Source organism: Drosophila miranda, chromosome XL (assembly GCF_003369915.1).
Source record: "Drosophila miranda strain MSH22 chromosome XL, D.miranda_PacBio2.1, whole genome shotgun sequence".
Taxonomy (NCBI): Eukaryota; Metazoa; Arthropoda; class Insecta; order Diptera; family Drosophilidae; genus Drosophila; species Drosophila miranda.
The window spans coordinates 5189908-5213814 of record NC_046673.1 but is presented as its reverse complement, the minus strand read 5'-3'; the positions used below and the strand labels follow the sequence as shown (position 1 = coordinate 5213814).

Genomic DNA, 23907 nt, shown 5'->3' with positions numbered 1-23907 from the left:
CGCTACTCGGAAACTAATCGCAACTCCATATTCCTCTAATGTTGGATACGCATACAAACGTTAAACAGATTTTAGTTACAACAAACTTTGATGGTCCAGTTCTTACAGTTGCCGAAACTAAGAGCATCAATTCGAGACTTATATTCGAATTTTGTCCTTTCTGTGGACTGATCAATATTAGCCCCGTAGATAATTTGAAATTGAAAAATTGAAATTCCCAGACCTTATACAGAAGCTTAACGTGGCTTACTTTGTCGAATACTCTCTGCATTCGACATAAGAGAGAGATAGGATGATGTTCCCGTCTCGGGAGTTCAGGAAAATTCAGAAGAAAACGAGGGGGAACGTTGTGAGTTGCTGCGGCGACCGCAAAATAAATCTAAATTTACACCCGATACATAGTCAGTATGGCTACATTGAGCGAGAATGTATGCGTGCGGTAGAGACAGAAAACGTGTCTGAACATGTCGTCGGGCGCTGCGTAGCCACTGCAAATTAATTTGTTCCTTTTGGCTATAAAAATGATCCGATCCGAAGTGGGTGTGAAATTTTGAAACTAACTCGTCATGGTCCGATATCAAAGGAGTGTGGATCAAAAATTTGGTTGCTCTAGCTTTTATAGTCTCTGAGATCTAGGAACTCATTTTTTGCAATAGGCAAAGCCGACCATGAAACCTGTGTGTTAGAGAGAGACAGATCGAGAGAGAATAAAATTGTTTTCTTGATTCTGGCTATAATAATTATACGATCTGGTTCAAATTGTGCACTCTAGAAGATATGGTCATCCTCTACGACTACTGCCACCTACTGCCACCTACTGCCACAAATTTTCGCCCTTTGTGGGGGCAGAAGTGGACGGGACAAAGTTTTGAAATTGACTTGTAACAGTGACATATCACAGAAGTCTGGATATAAAATGTCGTTGCTCTAGCTCTTGGCTATTGGCTATGGACTAGGCTGATCAAGAATATATATACTTTATGGGGTCGGAAACGATTCCTTCTGGACGTTACACACATCCATTTTCACCACAAATCTAATATACACCAGTACTCATTTTGAGTACCGGGTACAATTAAAACAAACGAGCTTATCATCAACTGAGCTTATAGCATATTTAGTTATCGAAAATAAATTTAGTAGTAGTAGTAGCAAATTATATGAAAACTAGTATCCGTTTGTAAAAAAGTCCAGCTTGTCACACGACGGCATCTGCATTTGGCGAGCATACTCCAACAAGATATCACGGTAATGCATCTCCGCATTGCATGCTTGCCGCATAGTATTCCAAAAATTGTTTTCGACTATTATTTCCCACATCTTTCCCAAAGTTTTATATTTCGTGAAGCAGTCCCGGCTCTGTACTAAATAATATGGAACCTTTATGTTAGTGGTCGTGCACTTTAGTGGAAACTTCTCCGAGCTATTCAGGCTATAGCTGGGAATATAGAAGAGATAGGCCATTATCAAGGCAAAGATTATCAATGCGATAAAGGCCCATTGAGATTTAAACGACGAGAATCGGCCGCCATTACGTCGGGCGTCGAGTCCGCCATTTGATCCGCTACTTGATCCGCCATTTGATCCGCCATTTGATCCGCCATTTGATCCGCCATTTCGCTTGCAATTGCCGTAGCGATTGCACCTGGTCTTGCCATAGCTGCAACGTAGTTTTTGATCGAAGTCTTTGCGCATGGTACTATCCATTAAGACATTTTTAGCGTTAAGAAGGGCTTGAAAGGTGTTAGTGGCTCTGGGGTCGAAATTTTTATCTGGATGTACTTTCTTGGCCATCTTTTTGAAGGACATTAATATTTGAGCTTCTGTGGCATTGTGAGGCACATCCAACATTTTATAGTAGTTATTGCCACACGAATGGATTCGACGCACTGCGTTCTTTTGATCGATCGTATTCATTTTGATTTAGGGAAATAAATAAACAATTTCAGACTACAAATATATTATATATCTGGACAAAGTTGTTGATTGATTTTACTAGGGAGACATGCTAGGTTTTAATAATTGTTATACTGGTAAACTGTCATAGTATATAAAATATGTGAATTCTAGGTATGCTGTGAAACACCAGTATTTGAGTCGGTAAAGATACGATTGAAGTGTACACGAAGTATACATCGCTGAGAAGTGCATAAAAGCGCATTACGAAGAACACTACGCCTCGTTGGTCGATCAATGGAAGATTAAGTGAAGTGGGGATCCAAGTATATGTCAGAAAGAGAATGACTAAAGCTCATGACTAATGACTGTATGATAGGAAATACACGATTCATTGAAAGAATTCTAATTCTTCGTCCATTGATGGCTTTTGAAGCTCTTGCTCTGGGTAGTAAGGTTTTAAGTTTTTAGAGAATAACAAAAAAACAATCCTTCGCATTGACAAACGCGGAAGGAAAACTGTTGTCTGTGATCTGATTTCATTTTCCCTGCCATGTGTCACTCTCCACACATTTCCATGGTACCCGCAGTAAGAGCCGTCGAGAAATGCCAATGAGGTGTAAATATTTATGAACTATGAGTATTTATTGAACATTTGACGTGGCTGAGTCTCTGATGACGATTATGATGATGATGATTTAACAAAAAAAGCAGCTTCGTCATTATCATGAGTAGCAGCCACGGTTACATTAGCTAGCGAGAGGAAAAAGAAAAATTTAATTAAAAAAGCAAAAGGCAGGAGGCAGGAGGGAAGGGCAGGGGTGGGAGCACAAAGAGTAGCAGGAGAAGCAGGACAAAATGTTGACTATGGAATGCCAATTTATGACAGCGCCGACAGAGATGTCATGTACACAGAGATAGATACACACACACACATGCAACGTATTGGAGATGGAAGCGGCACAAAAAGCAAAAAGCGAAAATAAATGGAAAATTAATGAAGTGCCGTTTAATGTTGTCTCAATGTAAACGCTTTCAACGCAGCGCAAATTAAATTGTTGATGCCATATACGTACGCCCAGAACCACTCAGAACCACTCCTGTGCCAAACTCCCCGCCCTTCAGCCCCCTGTACAACACACACCATTGGTGGCTGCTTTTGATTTATTGGTTTTCTTCAACAATTTTTTTATATGTACACCAGTGTGTATTTTCCACTGCTCCTGTTGCTCCTGCTGCGGCTGCTGCTCCTCCTGCATTGTAGATCCTCAGTTGAGCGTTAGCCTCCCTATAAAATTACATTTTCGCAGCCGCCGCAAGCTTCATTTCCTCCTGCCCTCTGTCGGTGCCATTTTTACACCCCATTCCCCACTCCCACTGGCTGACCACATGGGGAATGCGCAATCCCAACATGGGAGGAACGGAATGAAGGAATCAAGGAACTTTTCCATATGCAAAGTGCAATGGAAATTGCAAATTTTCATGCGGCTTCCTCTTTGGCTTATGCTTTCAATTCAATCAAATGCAAGGGACAGCGCAGATGGAATGAGAGCTACAGCCACTACCGCATTATGGGCCATTCCCGTATTCCCCTCCAACCCTCCCCCCTCCAACAACTGGTCAGTACCTACCTTCTTGCAGTAATCAAGCAAATCCATTTTATCACGCAAACATGTGGCGCCAGTTGTTTTCTTGCTCAGGTCTGTCACCCAGCGTCCCTCCTCGGACAGATACTGCGGCTGATAGATTTGTCCGGCTTCGCAGAGCACAGCTATTTGCGGTTCCCAGCGTGGCGAGGCGCCCTGCAGAGAAACGGCATAGAATAAATAGAAAAACAGATTTTATAGAAATGCTTGATACGAATGGTTATTTGATTTTAAATCAGATATTTCTAATTGACTTTCAGTACTGTTAGCCCATCCCTCAGATCCTTTCAAACGCGTAAAAAGTAGTCGGGTACTGTAGAGCGGCCGAAATCATACAAGATATTTCGAAAATTTTAATTCAGGAAATTTTAGCAATGCGTATACGCAATGCCAGATATGTGTATACGTGTGTCCTGCTGTGCGTGTGACTGTGAATGTGTGGGGGGAGAATGGGGAATCAAGAAAGCCAAAGACAAGAATACGAAACACGAAAGAAGACAGCAAAGAGCGGTATACGTATACAAAGACATCGCAAGGAACATTAATCATACGCCACATTGTGCACATCCCACATTCCTGAGGCAACACCCCAACCAGCCTCTTCTCTGTGTGGGGGAGGCGTGCCAAAGCGATAAAAAATGATGCCCCAAGCCCAAGCCAAAGCCTGGCACAGAAGCTGAAGAGGCAGATCAGGAACGGCAGCAGAGGAGAGCTCACATGAGAGGCTAGCACCGTGCCAAAGAGCAATTAATGGATGTCATTAGGAAGGAGAGGGTAAACGCTTCATTACCACATGACATGGGCAGTCAGGTCGACAGGCCAGGCCAGGACAGGCCAGGCCAGTCCCTGCCTCTCTCTCTCTCCTTCTCTTTTCTACAGATGATGAATGTTCTGGCAAATTATGCATAACGATATCAATTGATACATTGATTGATTGATGTCCTGCCAGAGGCGATGCAGAGATAGAACAGAGAAAAACAGCATTTCAGTCAGCCGTCAACACTTCTATTTCTACCAGTTTATATGAACCTCTAGCTTACCCATAAAATGGATAATCACCAGAGACAATGGCCGACAATTCGAGAGAATCAGAATGGCGCAGCCAGCCAGGGTAAGGGTAATACGGCCTGGGAGAGATCGGAGACAATGCCAACGCTGATTGCAATCAAAGCTTTCCAGCTCTCAATTATGACCGGGAACAATCAACTTTTTTTGCGATCTGCGCTTTGCTTTTAATTCACAGCTTCAATTTCCACCTCCGTGCCACCTCCCGCTCTGTTCTATTTGGCTCTTCCCTGCGTTCTGTCTGGTCTTTCCCAAAACTGGGGGCTTAAGTCCCTGGTCTTTGTTACAGTTTTGGGCTGGCACAATCAAAATGGAGCAGGCGGCTCTCTCCAAGTGAGTTTACCCGCCCAGGGTTTGCCTTTGTTCTGCTCCTGCATTGTTTCGTGAAGCTTGCTGGATGCAAGCGACTCCCAGAATACGCGAAATATATTTACTCATTCACTCACGGACCACCTGCAAAACGATGATTTCTGCGAGGCCAGAAGTTTGCATCGAATTGGGAATATCTCCTGAAGAGACACGTTTTCAAACTGAAATGCAATTCCAGCTTTGGGCTTAAACTCCAACGGGGAACGTGGCAGGATACTCATTGATAGATAATGGAATGTCCTTCATGGGAACTTTTCATCACTCCTCTATTTCCTCATTTTACAGAAATTATCCCTTTCCATCTTAAAGCGAAGTAATACACGTAGAAGGAAACATATTTATCGTTACATTTAATCTTAGTTCTGAGGAAAAAGGACTATCCTTTTTTAGTCTTGGCTTTTATTCATGTCTAGAGGCTTACCTGAAGAAAGATTGCCTTAGAGACACTGCATCAACACCAACCAACACTGAGCGTCTCTTCGGTCTTAATCAATATTTATAGGTATTGATGGAAAAACCTACGAATTCCCAGAGTCCCCCACCTATCACCGACCACTTCCCACTTCCCACTTCCCACCTCCCACTTCCCACAAAAAGAAACGAACAAAGTGAAGCTATTCATATTCATCACACACGCTCTACGAGCTGATGCACCCTCCATGTCCACCTCCAACACGCCATGTGCACGCCTGGCCGTACGCATTAAACTGCTTCAAAAGTAACGGATACTTGTAAAACTTCATTAAAGCCGACTTCCGGCTGCCAGGCAGCTGAAATATGCATTGCATTATACTCGTACACGTACTTCGAGCTTCTTCTGAGTCTTGGCTCAGTTCCTGGGTGTGCGCCAGTCCATAACCCTTTCTCTGCTTTTGCCTCTATCTCTACCTTTTTCCATTTCCATTTCACTCCTCCTGCACTTTTCCTTCTCGCATTTGTGTATGTTGGTGTGCGTTCAACTATTTCAAAAGTAATTAAGTTGGCAAAAAGGCGCCAATGTGGTTCTGAAGCTTTTATCAGTTTGTCCGTTGCTCCTCAGACGCCTTCCGACAGGAGCAGAATGCAGAGAGGATGTGCAGCCATTTTTCCAGGCAATCTAATAATTCAACCAAAACAACAGCAACAACACACACATGCACACACATAGACCCAAAGAACCACCCCCCCCCCCCCCCACACACACACACACATTTGCATGGGCTTGGGCAATGCCCTCTACTCTATTATGGGTGTGTGTGTGAGTGTTTGCTTATGCAGATTTTGTTTGGCTTTGGGCCTGGAACCAGGACTGCACTTGTTGTTGCCCACGCCCCCCGTTACTGCTGGGCCAAGTTGCTGCTACGTTGTTTACACTAACACCAACAATGGCATATGCCAAACAACAAACAACAACGAGTGTGACATGGGTTACAGGGGGGGGTGGGCTGAGGTGGTTCTGAGGGCGTGCTGAGTGGGGCAATAATAATGTCGCTAACCATGGCAACGCAATGTGCAAACAAAGCCACAAAGACAAATTTGACAGGAATAAAGGGAGAGGCAGAGACTAGAGAGTAGAAGAGTTTTACAGAGGAAAGTAGGGAGAAATTTAGAGTATTACACAGCCAGAGAGAGAGGCACATATGCATGCAAACATATACTCCCATGTAGATATAGGGAGCCGAGATAGAGGGAGACCTCTATTTGACAACCAAATCAGTTTAAGTTGCCTTCCGTTGCAGACTTCGGACCTCAGACTAATGTACGGATGCCGCAAAATAATATGACATGCATGCTTTTGTGTGTGTGTGTTCGCGAAAAGCCAAAGCAAGCGAGTTAGAGAGAGAGAGAGAGAGGGTCCAAGAGAGCGGAAGTGTCATATCTTTTTTTGTATATGCCCTAGAGAGAGCAAACGAATGCATGTCCTGCGACAATTATGCGGAATTTTAGGTTTTTGTGGCTTGGGAGACAGGAAAGCTTCTTGCGAATGACACAGAAAAACTCTCTTAAAGGAACATAAGTTACAGTTCCTCCTTTGTAGTTGATTGAAGGATACCCCACGATAATCCAGGCACGACTTCGGCGCGCCTTTGAGTTGATATCAAAGAAATTCATTCAACTGCCGCCAAGACCAGACTCACGGATATACAGACAGACAGTGTCTGACAAAGGGACAAGCGACAAAAGAAAATATTGCATCGCGAACATCCACAACATTGACGAGAAGGAGTGTGGGGGGTAGATTGGAGATGGGCCGTGGTGCATGTGCAACAGCCGCCGGCAGTAAGTTGTCAGGCCAAGCTAGGCCACGCCCACCAAACAGGCAGTCCTTCCACCTGCTGCGCGTCTGTTTATGCTTCCGTCTGCAGCTATCGTCTCTGTTCGTTTTCTCCTTCTTCTTCCGTTGCCGTAATTGTTGTTGCTGCATTCGTTGCTGCTGCATTCGTTGCTGAATGGCAATCATGGCAGCACCCCCAGCCCCGCAGCCCTCCGCCGCCCCTCCCCACTGCATCCGCTGTGTTTGCTGAACAAGCTGAAAGGGCGACAAATTGTAATCAAATGCACGCATGAGTGTCTCTATGTTTCCCCAATGGTCGTGGGCGTGGCGGTGCGACAGGTTTTGGCATTGCCCGACCTCTAGGGGAGCGGAAAAAACACGCTTAAGGGCAGTGAATGGACATTGATTAACTGCTGACTCGGAAAATACTCCGCTTACTCCCCGTAAACTCGTTGTTTCGCATGTGCCCAACTTAACAATCAACCATATGGGCCAGCACCGAAAAGTGTGCAACAAAAACTACTTTCGAGAAATACCCAAGGACAGTACAGTCCACTGCAGTGGAGGAAAACGAAAATATACCTCTTTTCCTCATTTTCCTCATACGTAGACTTTTGAAAAACGGGCGAGATCAAACCGCATTCAATTCTCACTTTCGATATAAAAACTCAGAGCCGTCTCCCTCCAGCCGCATGGTGGAGGGAACTGAAGATGTATATGGAAATGTTTCTAGGGTAGAATGTCGAGAGCAAAGCAAACCGGCAATAAGTACTTTGGGGGCTACTTATAATGGCCAGAACGAAGTCACGGCGCAGAGCCGGCGCAGTCACGGGACGCGCCAAAAGAGGACCGTAAGTGAAAGCAGGGCCGACCTGAGACGACAGAAACACAATTATGTTAATGTTTACTCGACCGTAATTAACTCAAATTTATGATATTTTAATTTCAGCCAAGCGGGAGCCAGGGTCCGGGAATTGGGAACCAGGAACCGGGAACCTGGAACAGGCCCAGAACAGGACACTTGGGAAAGAGAGAGGCAGAGAGAGAGAGAGAGCGAGCTGAGCTCGAACTTTGCGAGAAGAAGGAACAGAGAAGAGAACAGAACAGAAGGGGAAACGGGAGCAAAGCGAAACAAACAAAAGAAAATTGCGTTATAATAACACACGTAAAAAAGTTCGTCCTTCCCATAGCCTCTTTCTTTTCCGTCTTACCCAACGTTATGCTTAATCTGAGTTGGAGACAAATAGAATTTTAATGCAAAATAAAACGAAAATGCTTCTTTTTTTGTGTTTGGTCTGCGTCCCGTAATCTATCGGAGCCCAGGCAGCGAGGGCGATGGAAAAGGAATAAAAAATGCTCTGATCGGTTTAAATTTACAACTACAGACCGTTTCGTGGCTATATGGACTGATTTTTGTAGCAGCTCCCTTGTGTACTTGTGTACCACGAGTAATTTTGTTGAGAAAGTTGTTCGATTCGACTATATTTCAATAATATCATACGTTTTATCTGTAGCGGAAGCTGACATAAGTACACAATAAATAAATAAATAAAGGATAAATCTTTTCCGTAATATCTTTTACACTTTTTAGTGCGTTCGATGTCTGATTTGTACCACAGTCTTCAACCAAATCTATCAGACAGAAATTGGCTGAAACTTATTAAAAGAAAAATGTGTATCTATATTTATATGAATATTTTCAACGACTGTATCTTTAAAGTTTAAACACATCTAAATAATCTGTTCTTTAATCCAAATATGAATACTATAATTTTAAATTTGCTTCGAATCAAAACCCCTAGCTATAACAGTTATCGATTGTTTATAGAAATGATTGAGTATTGTATGCTCGAGTTTAGGTAGGAAAAGGTAGAGCAACCGCAGACCATGTGCCCCAAACCTTGTCCAGGCCACCTTCCTGCAGTGTTTAGGGCATTCGAATTATGCTTTGCATGTTAAATTGGCGGGCCAACAGCCAAGCAGAAGAAATGGTCAGGGAGGCAAGGAGGAAAGGGGGAGAAACGGGGCAGAGGGGGCTGCGGAGAAAAGAGTGGGAAATGGAAAAGCAGGGACTTCAACAAAAAAACACGTAGCAAGTGCAAAAAAAGCTAACAAAAAATATAGGAAGAAACAAATTGTGAAAAATAGCCACAAGCAAGTGCTACCAATGGGGGAGGGACTGTTGGAACAGGGGATGGGGAGGGGGAGGGGGAGAAGGAGGGTGGTAAAGTGGGCAGTGTTGCCTAAGTAGCGTGTCGCTCGAAGTAAGTTAAAGTTTTGGGAATTTGAGGAAACGTTTGCCCCATCTTTCTGGCAGCGGGACTCTTTGGGAGCTGGCCAGAGCTGGTCTCTCTTTGACACACACACACACACACACATGTAGACATACACATATAGAAAGAAAGAGAGAGTCTTGTGTGTCGCTTGGCTATTATTTATGAGTTTTCTACGTTTTGCTGTCTTTTGTGCATTTTCGCTTTTTGCCATTTAACTTCTTTTTTTTGCATCATTTTCCCATCTTTTCTTTGTTGGTTTTTTTTAATTTTAGCTGTCGTTTTTTCGTTCCGTTTGCTTGTGGCTCAATTTCGAGTGTCAAAAGCGATGTGGTTGTTGTTGGTTGTTCGTTGATGACTCAGCACACTAAGCCTGCAACTGCCTCGGAGGGGTGCCAGTGTTCATGTGGAGCGTGAGGCTTTTGGTCATTTGCCATGAAATTCCCTTTGCTTTGGCCTCTCCTTTCTATCTTTGGACTCAAACATGTGTCAGTCTATCTCTCTCTCTGTGAGTGCGTATTTGTGTGTGTGAGTGTGAGTGTATGAAGCAAGGAATTTAACATACACACACATACAAATGCAGATCGAAAGCTGCTTCCAACTGCTATGAAAAATCTGAGAAATAAGGTAGGAAGAAAACGCAAACGGGAAGCGGAAACTTTTTTGGAGAAAAGTTGGCATCAAGTAAAATCCTAAAAATTTCTTCATTTCTTGCTCCATCTCTTCGAGTTCCTACCGCTCTTTCTCACTCTCCTTCTCTCTCAGGTAAGTCAGACAAGTGCTTTGACAGAGCACACACACACACATACTAACACTGCCATGCAAATTGAAATTAATTTTGTGAAAAGTGCCTGCAAGTATGCAACACAATTTTTCCAAGCCAACTTTTAGACGTGACAAGGAGTATGCGTGTGTCCCTCTTTGCATCTGTGTGTGTATATGTGCAAAGTACTGTTCTACTAATTGATGCTTTTGAAAACGCTTTTAATTACATTTGCGGGAGGTGCCTGCCAAAGGCTAGGAGGCGCTAGGAGCAGAAACCTGCCACTGGAGTGCTTCCCTCATAAGCTGGCGAATGCTCATCGGCAGTCAGCACTTTCATCATCAGCGACAACATCATCATCATCATCATCAGCGGCAGTGGAAGTGGCTGTGGCTATTTTACTAGATTCAGCTGGATAGCCAGCTGCCCACCAGTTCATCATTGATTCAATGGCATTTTCAATTTCCATTTTTGCACTTTTATCGTGCAACTGCTTTTCCTCTCACCTCTCACCTCCCACAGTTTTCCATTTTCCCAGCGGCCCCCTACCCCTGCATCTAATTGATTTTGCATAGCCATTGGCCTGATCTGTGACTGCTGGCCCTCCTGCAGCGTATCTATGTCGGTATCTATCTCCTGCAGGAGCTCCTCAATTATAGAACTTTTGGCCCCAAAATGAAATTACTCAAGTTTGGCTCCACGCTTCCATTGGGCTGGGATTGGTCTGTGTTTTCCTTCTCTTTTCGTTCTCTTTGCGCATAGCTTGGTGAATTTTCGATTTCTCGATGACTTCAGACGATGTTCCCGCACCGTCCAGATAATTTGGGTCATTCCACTCCCAGTTAGCTCTCGTCCTGGCTCTCGTCCACGAATCGAATGTCTATTGGGCGGTTCATTATTTGTCGATTTCCTGCAGATCACCCGCTCCCACATCTCGGCCTCTGTTTGCTTCCTTCATTTCATTTCACTTCGTCTTATTTCAGTTCGGTTTTTTATGCAGCTAATTGAGCGCGAGCAGTGTAAGAGTGCGTTTAATGGCTCCAGATGACAATTGGAAACTCATTTGTAATGGGTGAATGTGGATGTTTTCAAGCGATACTTAGCTTGCCAATTGCCCAAAAGTTGGCTTTGCTTCATTCAACGAAATTAGATGCATACTGAGAACAGGCACTAGGGCCGCTCAAGTGTTATGGAAAATCAGAGAGAGAAAGAGACTTGAGACACGGTTGCCAATTGAGTCAGGATAGGTAAAAGTAAGAGCACGAAAACGATGTTAAAACAGGCCTGAAAAAATGAGAAAGGTGCAGACTCGTGCAAGCCGAGAAAAAGACAGAGTTCAATTAAGGAGTGTCAATAGTCTGGAACAAAAACTAAGCGGAAAATGTGTATAAAATGTTCTGCATTTGCATTATCTGAATATTTTTTGAAGTAATTGTAAGCTATAATTTTTGTACATTTCAATTTAATCCAATATAATGGGCTCCAGACGAAATTTTGATTGAAAACTGCTTAAAGTTTACGAAAAGGTGTCACACTCATGATATCGATTGGTTTTTCGCGATCCTTCTGATTCGTGATATTTGATTTATACACACATTGAATGTTTTATTTTGTATATTCTATTAATCGCCCGATCTGCAACACAATTCCCAATCAGTCAATTGATCCAATGACTCTCATGTCCGCTTCATTATTCTCTCCTACGGAGCCTTTCTATACCCCTGCCACGCTCCATCCACTTTCCTCCAACTCAAAATCCAACAGAATCAGAAAAGAACGAAACGAAGTTGACTGAAAAATTAACGCTGAATCAGCACCGTAATCAACAAAAATTACGCAACATTCATGGCCATGCAAGCAGCGATGAATCAGGCGGAAGACGAGGGGTACCGAGAATGGACAGCCACGTATGTTGCAGCCATAATGAAAATGCTGGCTAACAACATTATAATCCTGGCCACAAATTGCTGAGGCTTAAAACGTTCGCTCGATAATAAATATGATTAATTTTACAAAAATAAAAGCCTACACACTGGCCAAAAAGAGATAGGCAGAACAGCGAGAGAGAGAGAGAGAGAGAGAGACAGTGAGGGTGAGTACTTAGTACAGTTGGCCACAAAACATTCGTGATGTGTGTGGAAGGGGTAAAAGTGTTTGCCCAAAATGCAATAAAGCTGCCAAAACAAAAAACTAATCAACAAATTATGGGAGCTAAGTGGACAGGAGCAGCGCCAGGACGAGGACCAGGACGACGACCAGAACGAGGACCAGAGCGACGACCAGCCAGAGAGAGAGGTAGAGAGCTACGGATGGCAACAGGGCTGTCGGGAGATTGTTGCATACTTTCGGGCAGCAATTGCAATTCAATTAACTGTAAAAACTAATTAAGTGACTCGTACCGAGGGTCCGATGGCCCGATGGCCAGGGGGCCAGAACAGGACAGTATGCAACACGGCTGCCTAAACTCAGCCACGCCCACACCCACACTCACTCGACCACTGACGGGTGGTGTGTGTGCGTGTAAGATATTTGCATGTGTGTTGCTTGCATACTTTTTGGCATAACTTTTGGCTTCGCCTTGCCAACAAATTGAAATTGGAAGCTCATGGAGCAATATCCAGCAAGAGCTGAAAGCCAGTAGGGAAGAAGGGAAGACAGGAAGGCACACGAAGCGGAGCAGAAGGGGCTGCCAGAGGATGACTCCTCGTGCGTGCTTCAAGATGGCGACTTCGACAACACTTGGAGCTAATGGCCTGCCAGCCAACTGAAGGAGACTGGGAGGGAAAAACTTTTCATGCCCCCTCCGACACGCTCCTACTGACAGCGACTAATTCTACTTCTCTTGCCCGCTTTTTTACCCCCTCCTCTTTACTCCTTTTCTCACATTCACTTTAATCGTATGAGCGTAAGCCAAACGGGAAGCTTTTTCAATTTGTTAGCACACACACACTCACCTCATATTAAGGGATGGAAGGAGAAAGATGTTATGTATCTAACCTATCCGAAAGAATACTTAATCATCGGAGAAAAGTTGAAGCCGGAGCTGCCTGCTTCTCCTGCATCTGCCTGCCACATCCTGCTGCGCCTCCAATTCCTCCAGCCCTCCTCCTTTTCCTGTGTGCTATCCGGTATTTAATAACCGAGAGCTGAGAGCAACAATAACACCTACAACAATGGCACAGGTAATAGCCATTTCAGTGTGCATAATTTATGCTCTCTTAGAATAGAATTTCCTCCAGAAAACTCAAGCAGATTGGGTCTCTGACATAGTCGGGACGCAGAGGACGCAGAGACAGAGCTGCTCAATGCTTATTTTCAGCCCTGGAGCTGAGAACAACCGAGTGCAATCTTTATGCGTTCATCCTGCATGTGTATCACTTGTGCAACATGGTATTATACATGTCGGAGAGGTAGATCCCTGTGCAAACGCTTAAAAAACCCTCCCAGGGCAGTTTAAATTTGGTCTGAGACCACGATAAAGGCTCAATTCAGTCATAACTTTAATACCGATGGTTCTGGAAGATATTTGTTCCCATAATCCATACAGAAATTGTAAATTTTGGACTGGGGAGAACACACGAAAGTTAGTCTTGCGAATGGGTATGGTCTACTTCAACGTTCCACAGCCTCAGGCCTATCTAGCTTAACCTCGTCGATGTTGTACGGTCGGAAGCATCCATGATTAAAGCATCGCTACATATATTCAAATACTTCTGAATGTTTTATGATCACTAAAAGTCTGATCATACCTAGTTATCACTATATCTACTCGCATGCAGTGCTTGCACATAATCTTACGTTCCCCATGGCTTCCGCAGAGCTAGAGGCTATATCGATTCGGAGCTGATTGATTCCGCTTTCCCAGTGGATTCATTTGTTGTTGACACATTTGTGATTAGGTCTGGCCCCATATCGTTCCCCTTTGAACTCAGGATAATTGCGGCTGCTACGGTGGGTAGGCAGAGCCAAGAGGGAAGTGGAATATGTAGTTTCAAGTCAAAGTCCCTGGCTACGTCGCAGTCGCTTTGATAAGCGTCGATTTAAGGCGTCGAAGCATTTGGCCCACTCATTAAAGACAGAGCACCGTGAAGGAACAGCCACTCAAACACTCACACACCCAAACACTCACACTCACACTCGCACTAGCACTCACATTAAGAGTCAGCGTCCCACCCACACATACTTAGAAGCACATTCACCAGATAAATGCCATGATTGAATGGCGGGTGAAAGGTTGTTGGGGGTTTCGGGATTGAGGTTGGAGCTTGGAGCTTGGGGTTAGGGTTGGAGAAGGGTACGTAAGCCAGCTAGTTCATTAAATCAGCTCCCGCTTTAGCTGTTTCCTCCCAATGCTCCTCACACTGTGTGCCCTCCTCTCCAGTTTCCTGCTCCCTCCTGTGCTCCCCTATTGCTTTTTGTACGAACTCGTATTTCGAATTTCTTTGCCCCGCTTGCTGTGCTTTCTTGTTACGCTTTTCTCATTATCTCCTTTCCTCTGTCCTTCAGCGTCTGTCTATGTGTCTGTGTGTATGTGTGTGTAAAGGGGAAGAAAGTCAATGAATGTGTTCATTCGAAACTGCAGTTGGCGGAGCTGGTGGGGTGGGGCGAGGCGTGACTTACGTGCATAAATTACAAACAGAAGCGAGCGCACGGGGTGTATGCGCAATTTGGCCAAAAACGACAAAGCGCGAGAGCGAGAGAGAGAAAAATGTTGACAGCGACAAGGTGTTGGCAACACACTCACATACACTCAATGAGACACATGCAATTTAAAATTATTGCCAAAGGTTTCCCGAAAGGTGGGCCAGATAGCCTTGATCCCTCGACAGGATATGAAGGACAAGAAATAAAAGCATAAGTATCTACGTCAGGATGCATATCGAATACTTTTGCTAAGCAAAGAAGCCACTCGGATCGGAGGCGGAGGCGAGCTGAGTTGCAAGATGGCGTTGGAAGCGGAAACGGAAGCGGGCAACGCTGGTATACATTTTAATTAAGTGCAACAAAGGGGAAAAGAAGCACTGCACAGGAGGGCCCATTACTCACTTGAAGGGGGGAACGAATCAATTACAGAGGGTGAAGATGTGCCAGGCCACGGCTTATAAATCACTGACAAAGGGAGCGATCCTCAAATAATGAATAGCCCCAGAGCTCTCACCATCTGCCCAAGCATCTGTATTCAAAGGGTCGTGAAACTGCCGACCATTTAAAAAAATTTTTTGTATTAATATTAAAAACTTTACAATACAGAGCTTACTTATCAATGAGGAAACTGCCGCCACCCCTCGCAAAAGTAAGTCGAAAAATGTATACGCTTCCCCACTCAAACGCAATATTAAAATCAAATAAGACATGGCGCTCCTCTGGCAGGCAAGTGGAAAGTCCCATTGGGGGGAGAGCTGGAACATGTCATGTTTGTTATAGTGTTTTCCCACAAAGTACAGTACAGTACAACGGATATCGAAAATCGATGGCAATCGATATGCAAAAGCTTTTCCATAGAGTCCCTGCGCGTGGTAATAGGTCACCAGGGAGTGGGATGGAGCTGCGAACGAGTACATACACATATGTATGTCTGACAACTGCAATTACTTGAGTCAGAAATGGTAGAGCTCCACTGGCACTGGAACTGGCGCCTCCTTTAAGCTGTTTTCTGAGGAAGAGCATGGGGAGAAGGGTGTAGGAGAGCTGTGGCAAAGGAGCGCCAAGCAAATGAACTTTAATTAAATTCTTCATATGCTTCTGCGTAATTCTTTCATCCTCTTCCTCTGGCTCTGGCTCCAGCTTCCTGTTTCCTTCTTTCATCCTGCCCCACTTCCACGCTCCACGCTCTTCTGCTGCTTCTGCTTTCTTGAGCAATGCCATTATAAAATGCGGTAGGGAGGCAGGCCCAGAGGTTTTGCGGTTCTAAATGGATTTTTGGGCGAGGCAAAAGTTTTGCTTCAAGGCTTTGTCCTTGACTGGGAAGAGCAGAGTGGGGGAGGTCGGAGGAGTCTGAGGTCTCGAGTGGCGTGACACAATCGCTGGGAAATCTGACCAGACCAAGAAGGTACCTCTACCTCTACGGGTACCCTTTCTGGTGTTTTCTGTACCTACCCTATTTGTCCAGGTATCTGGATCTTAAGGGATGCAGGAGACGCTTTGCCAATGCTCAATTTAAGTGATTGAATTGCCGCACCACCTTTGCTCACCCCCTCATTCTCTATTAAGAGTTTGCAGTGTAAATAAAATAAATTAAAAATGTTTCTTTTATGAACTTTGCTGTCAACTTTCACACCTCTGTCCACGAACTTTGAATGATACTCCGCTTGTGTCCCACCCACCCACTAAACATCTACATTCCTCTTCCTTTTCCTGCTCCTGGTGCAAAGGTCACAAAACTTTTTAAACATTTTCCTCCTCCTGCTTTCTGTTTTCCGTTCCGCTGCTCTTGACACCACAGTGCCCAGTCCTCGCGTTTCCTTTCTTTTCCTCTCCTTTCCCTGCCTATCCTGTCCAGTGCAGGTCCAGGCCATGATATCCTCCCACCCCGATCCCCGTCGGCATTCCCATTGCCACTGCCCCATCACCTCCCCCCTCATTATGCGCACAATCAGCAAGGAAAAACAAACTTCATTTTGATAAAAGTAAACGAGCTTCATTTTCGTGCAGAGGAAAAAAACTAAACAGAAACTTTTCCAGCTGCGCTTTCGCTAACCTAGCCCCTCTACTCTGCGCCACGCCACTCTCTCGCCTTTGTTGTTGCTTTTGTCAGCTTGACGCCATTTTGTTTTCTTACTTAAGCCTGTACTGTACTATACTGTACTGCTATTCGTTCCTGCCCTCCCTTCACCCTGTATCCAGCCTTACTTCTGTCCACGAAATTTTTGTGCATATTCTGCAAAAAAACAACAAAAAAAAAAACATAAAATGCTGGAATGGAAAAGTAAACCAGAATAGGAGTGGAAACGACCCATGGGGCAGAGGCAGAGGCAGGGCCAGGGAAATGCTAAAATTAGCACAATTAACTTTAATTGACGTAATTTTTAGTGACGCCTTCCAAGGGGAAGGGGTATACGAGTTGGACCTAGCGTTAGATAGTTAGTTAGAAGGTTGGCTGGTTGGGTGGTTGGGTGGTTGTGGTGGGTGGAGCGTTAACAAGTTCATAATGACAAAATATGCATTTTCAGCTTTTGGACACTTCTGAATGGCACCCAAATTACACAGAATCAAACTTCCAACTGTAATCCTCTCAAGCTCATGACATAAGAGTGCATGAAGGCATGAAGGCATGAAGTCATGAAAGGTAGGAAACGGGATGGGGTAATGATAATCAATCCCATTTTGAACATATGTAGGTGCACTGGGGATGGGCGAACGTCAACTGTGATCAGATTAGGTTAGTCGAAGTAATCCCTATCAAAGATAAGGCAGTAGCAGTATACAGGTATTTTAAATAGAGTACATTCATTTAACTACATATCATCTCTTTACTTATATTACTAATATACAAGTTTTGCTCAAGTCGTCGTCCAATATTTTAGCAGCGAGTGTGCAGGGGGCTTGTCCCCTAGTAATCAAATATATTAATTTTTGAATGTTTATGTTTTCTAAGCAATCTTAAATACAAATGTATATTGAATGGTTATAGATTCTAATTACTTATTCAACTCGATGAATAAAATGCGTTGAGTCGTGCGTTTGGAAAATGGAGATACCAATCGAGCAAATGGAGTGAAAAGCCCTAGAGCTCCTGTGAACCGATTTCCGCTCCCACTCCCATTCCCACCCAAGCTGCATCGCATCTGCTCTGCAGACTGACAGCAGGGTGGCCGCCTATGCATCTTAATAATGTCGCCTTGTGTCATCCCTGGCTTTTGTTCCAATTTGTTTGTATCTTTCTTCTGTATTTTTTGTTGTTATTACCTCTGCTTGGGCTCAGCCTGGTCTCTGCTTGGGCCCCCGATTGTTCTCTGCTTAGGCTCTGCTTTGGCTCTGCTTGGGCACTCTGCTTGGTCTCTGCTTGGGTCCTCTGCTTGGGTCCTCTGCTCATTCATTAAGCATTTCGAATGGCTTTCTTTGGATTTGCTTTTGTCCGCCCCCGCCCTCGCCGCCGCCCCGCCGCGTGCGTCCTCTTGTTCTACTCCTTGTTCTTGTTTTTCGCCTGCTTTGTATTCTTGTTGCGGCATTGTTCTTGTTGTAATCTGTAAAGTCTGCATTACTTCAAAATCCTCAAAAAACAACGCGAGAAAACAACACGGGGGAGGGAGGGAGGATAGGATGCGCGGTCGGTGGACAAGCCACCCCCAAAAATGGCAAGCAGGAACAACAGTTCGCCGGGAATATCCCCTGTGCTTCCTCCAATGCTCTTTTTATACCCTTTGCAAAGGGTATTATTACTTTAATCAGATCTTTGCAACGCACGGGAAGAAAGAAGCATTTTCGTCCCCATGAAACAACCCAGTCGACGCCATTTCCTTCTTTTCGTCATCCGGTTTCTATTCAAACGAGTTCTTCATATTTCTAGATAGATCAGGATCTTTTTTTGTTTTTCAAGAGATAATTAAAGCAAGCATCATATCATTTTATCAAACCCAATCATCGTTATCAATAGAAGCAATGGATCTGCAAGGGTATACATAGGTAGTTTCGTCCCTGGTCCTTTTCTGTTGCTTATTTCTAGAGTGGATGTGGATGATTGGGGGGACAGGGGGCTGGGCGAAGGAAGTTTACTTTGTCGCAGTGTCATTTATTTTGGCTTTTTTGTCACTGACGTTCGTTTTCCTTTTGCCTCTACGCCTTTGCTCTGTTTTTTTCTGTGTTTTCTGTTGTTTTTGTGCGGCTGCTTTTGATTCTACTTCTTCTCCCTTGATTTTTTCTTCTCATTCTGTTGTTGTTCTTCTGCCGCTTCCTCCTCTCCCTTTGTCGTCATCATCATAATCGTCAGTTCTTTTCTCACTCACCCGCACACACTAGCTGGCACTCTCTATCAGCCTCTCTCTCTACCACACTCTCTCTCTCTCTGTCCTTTGCTTATGGGCGCACATGCTGTCACTGTCCGCCACGACTCCACGACCACCCCACTTCCCATCGTATTACAGTTCCTTGTTGAGTTAAGAAAGCACCCAAAAGAAGGGACCCACGGATCCATCCATACACCAACACCCACACCCACTTCCATCCCTCCCCCTTTGTGTGAGTGTGTATGTGTGTGTGCGTTTTTATGACTCTTATCTTGTCTTGTGTTGTTGTTCCACTGCCTCCTGTCACCCTCACCCATCCCCTCTTGAATTTTCCACTTTTGCATTGCATATTTCAAGGCGCAATTTTTCGTGTCAATAAAATAAAATCGATATTGTGGCGCCCCCCTTGGGCTGGTCCCTGCTCCTGCCTTACTCTGTGTTTGCCCGCATTCTTTTGGCAATTTGGCCGGGTTCAACAACTTTGTTCCACATACGCGTAGTCGCTTCAAATCGCTTGAGAACTGCCATGTCAACATGGGAACGACCGAATCGGATGGGATGGCATGTGGAAGAGATGGGGCTCGGTGGAGGCTGCTTGAGGAGTATGGAACTCTGCTGCTGAAGTGCCCTAAATGCAAGTCTGGGACTCTGGGAGTCGCTGGTTGCCCTCGCAATTATAGTTATGATTCGGCGGCATACACGTTTGTATGTGTGTACGTTTGTATTTCGTGCAAGGCATCGACATCCTCCTACGTTCTGTACTCCCTTCTTTTGATTGCGTTTGTTGCAGCTCTGGAATTTGGCCGATTAAAGCATAATACATAAGCTAAGAACATACCTAAATCTCATTTGCCTACATCCCTTTGCCCTACGCCCTGCTCCTCTTTCAAATGAAATTTCTGAGGCAAACAATGTTCTAATTAAGACATTGAAACCCTCCTCTCGGGGCGTGTTGCGGGGGGTCGTCCAGGCATAACAAAACTTTTCTTTCCAGCCATAGATGACTGAAAGGATGAGGTTGTGATGGCGGTGGCCGTAGCCCAACAAATTAAATAGATATCAAAGCGAATTTGAAGCGCATTTCAAAGCCGTGTCGGCAGGAAGGGGGTTGTTTCTGTAGTCACTATGCAAAAGAGCCTCGGGCGAAACCAGCTCAGCACCCATTTACCTACACACACATACACACACCTATTATCGCTATCTCGGTCGCACCGTTGCGTCTTGAATGAATGCTTGAAATTGTGTTCTTTTGGTATTGGCAGCGAACGCAGAAAAGTATACTACGAAATATTTTCCACACAAGCATCGGGGATAAAGAAAATAGGAGAGACAGCAAAGAGAGAGAAAGAGAGAGACAGTGAGGGTTGGGGGAGGGGGTGGGAGTGGGAGTGCCAGCGGGACCTGGCTACACAGGTAAACCAAAATAAATTCAAAATAATTTGTGTGTAAAATAGACGAGCAGCAAACGATGTTGTCGACGCCACCCCTTAACCACCCGGCAACCCACCCTCTAACCAAACACACGTTTCTCGGGCAGCACGACACATGCGATGAGCGTGGTGAAATCTGCCGCCGGCATCGAGAACCTACCACAAAAAACGGTGGCAACGCTACCAACCCACACCCACAACCATCTCCAGTGCCCCTCGCCAAAGGCAGACCAGGGCTGGATTCCACCTAAAAAGCTGCCAAAAAGGTATTTTCCTCAACAAGGCCAAAAGTTTAACAAACATTGCGGAGTGAAAGAGAGAGAGGGAATGGTTGAAGTGGCAGAGTCAGAGGCAGAGGGGGTGAGTGGGTGATAGAGTGGCAAAGAAAGAGAGAGCGAACCCTGGAGGCTCATGAGGCGAGCACAGATAAAGCTCAAGCATTAGCAACTCTTGAGAAAGTTGCGCTGTGCCCAAGGCACTCCACCCACTGTTCCACCCATTGCTCCACCCGTTGCCATTTCCCAACAGCTCCCTATGGGTACACACACTCACACACACACATACAGAGACAGACAATAGTTATTGTTGCCACCGTGTTGCACAATGAAAACACATTTATCTACGGCTGTGACTGTGCGAGTGTGGCAAGGTCGAGCATTCATTTGCATTCGCATTCAAAATCAGATTCAGATTCAGCTTTCAAGCCATTGAATCGTCCTTTCTCAAATCTGAACCCGAACCCGAACCCAAACCCATCTCAATCACCAGAAACATTTAACTGAAAGCCCGATTGACTTAATATTCAAAAACTCAGCAGGAACAACTCATTTAAATTATGAATACAAAATACACCCCAAACAAAGCTGTACAATCCCAATTCCATGCCAGGATCAGGCTACTGCAGATGGAAAATCCTGCCTTCTACTATGTACATACATATGCATATTACCCTAAGCTTTAGCTTCTTCTTTCTCCGGACCTTTCTGTTTCCCCACTTTCCACTTCATTCACAATAAACATGAGAAATCGTGGCCTGGCCGAAAGTTGCTCTGTCCAGGGCAAGGGCCCTTCCACCAAGGGCCTGGCCTTTCCATGAGGGGAAAAAGAGCAAAGATAAATGCAAATAGGCGAAATAACTAAACAGCAAACGCAAGAGCAAAAGCAGCAGCAACAAAATGCCGAATCGTGCGAAACGAAGCATAGCAAAAGGCAAAAATTTAAATTAAAAACACGTCGACATCAACATTTTGCCAACACCATAGCCACATACAAACACACACGCACAAACAAGTCCATGCATGCGCGAAGGTTTGTGTGAACTTTAGATTTGGGTTTTGGTTTCGGGTTTGGGTTTGCTTGTTGGCTGAGGTCGCTGTCGGATTGTGTCAGGACTCTGAGGTGCACAGTGGGTCAGGAGATGGGTTGCAGAGCTTTTATTCGATTAAGCATAAAATGGACAAGTTATCGATGATATTTGGAGAAAGCAAAGTTATTTTATTCAGCTTTAATTCAATAATTGGCTTGTAAAAGTTATTCGGTAACTTGAAGAGCCTGTTCATGGAATTGCCATTAAACTTTCCATAAGTGAAGTATGTAATAGATTGATATACATTTAAGGCAACTGTAGCAAACGATTCCCCACGAAATTCATCCGAAAAAGGGCTTAGCGGTAGGATATCTCTTCTCCTCCTTCTACCCATCTCTTAATCCCATCTCTAACCACACATGAATTGCCCCAAAATGGTTGGGGTACAGATGGTAACAAAAGCTGCGGAAAAACAGAAAATCAGCAAAAGATGGAAAGGAAAAAACTATCTTCTGGCATTCAGTGTTTACCACTTAATTTTCCGTATCATTGAGAAGGGATATTAAAAAGCGATTGCCGCTACTTAAACCCACCAACACACATACCCTGAAAGACGGTACATGAGGGTTGGTGCGGTGAAAGAGGTGGTAGGAGGGGAAAACAAATTAACTCAACTGTCAACCGCAAAATCACAACAGATGCAGAACAGTCGCCACTCAATCACTGTATTTGTGCCCCCCTTCGAGGACCCTTCTAAAATGTCTGGATCCGGATCTGGATCTGGACCTGAATAACACACACTAACGCACACACACACACACACACGAAGCATGGTCAAAGGCATAAAGGGGTAGCCAGCGATAAAGTATTTTGTACATATCCTGGCCCCGAGCTCATAATATGACACCATCAAAGGCGACGGGGAGGCAGAGACGAATATCAATAGGCTTTTATTTGCGCTCGAAATCCTCGTCCCCCTTACACAACCACATACAGACTTACAACACACACGCAGATCAATGCACAGCTCGCAACACTGACTTATGTAGTATACTTTTGTGCGCAGTTTCTGTCGCCTTTGCATTTGTTTCATTCTATGTCCGATTTATTTACGACATAAGCATTTTGCTCCTGCTCGCAATCATGGGCGTGGCCAGTTCGGGTGGGGCGAGCGATGTGGTGGGCTGATTTGTTCGGCTGTCGAGTGGCTTAAACACACAAAATCGGAACTCAATGGAAAATTCTTTCTCCTTCCACAACCGCAGGGAATGCTTTCAGTTTCGCCCCCACACTTCCCCGCCAGAGCCATGGCTTCTGGTCCTCTCTATAAATTTATAATCTACCCCTCTCCCCACCCTCCCGTGCTAGTTGTGTCTCCTTCAACTCAGTTAGTCGTTTTCTGCTTGGCTGGCCACACACACGTTTGCCCATAAGCGCTGCTCCACACATACATACACACACACACACACACAGACGCAGAAATTTAATAATAAAAGTGAGCGTGATATGAATGAAGGGGATGAGTGTGGCCAGGATTGTGGGTCAAATGTTGTACATCATCAAATTTACCGCTCGAGTGGTTCATAAAGTGCGTGGAACATCGCCGGACGACTACAACATGCATCGATAAAGCCATTCGATTATGCGATACGAGCACAACTATCGATAATACAGTAAGTACATGTATATCGCAGCTCTCTGTCGCTCCCTCGCTCTATCTCGTTCTGTCTCTCTAGCTTCCTTATCTCTGTCCTCGTACATTACCATTAATCAATAAAGAGCACAAATCAGCGCTTAAATGGCAATTGACTTTTATGGTTACCTTCTGCTACCCACCGCCCCTCCACTTTCCTTTGACTTCCTTCGTGGAGCCCCACCGCTGTGCGGTGGCGACACATGTGGCCGCCAGAGGCCGCCACGCATACAGTGCCAAACTAGACTGGATCGCGCATGCGAGACGTTA

The 23907-nt window shown here is 44.8% G+C and overlaps 1 protein-coding gene across 9 annotated transcripts in view; it reads right to left on the bottom strand.

The window, feature by feature from the left end:
• Positions 1–23907, bottom strand: part of LOC108164903 (amyloid-beta-like protein) — a 52111-nt gene that overhangs the window by 15646 nt on the left and 12558 nt on the right. For all 9 annotated transcript variants that reach the window (XM_017300871.2, XM_017300876.2, XM_017300875.2 and 6 more), the window contains exon 3: positions 3528–3698. In XM_017300871.2, coding sequence (XP_017156360.1) covers positions 3528–3698 — 171 coding nt within the window. The remainder of the gene's footprint in view (positions 1–3527; positions 3699–23907) is intronic.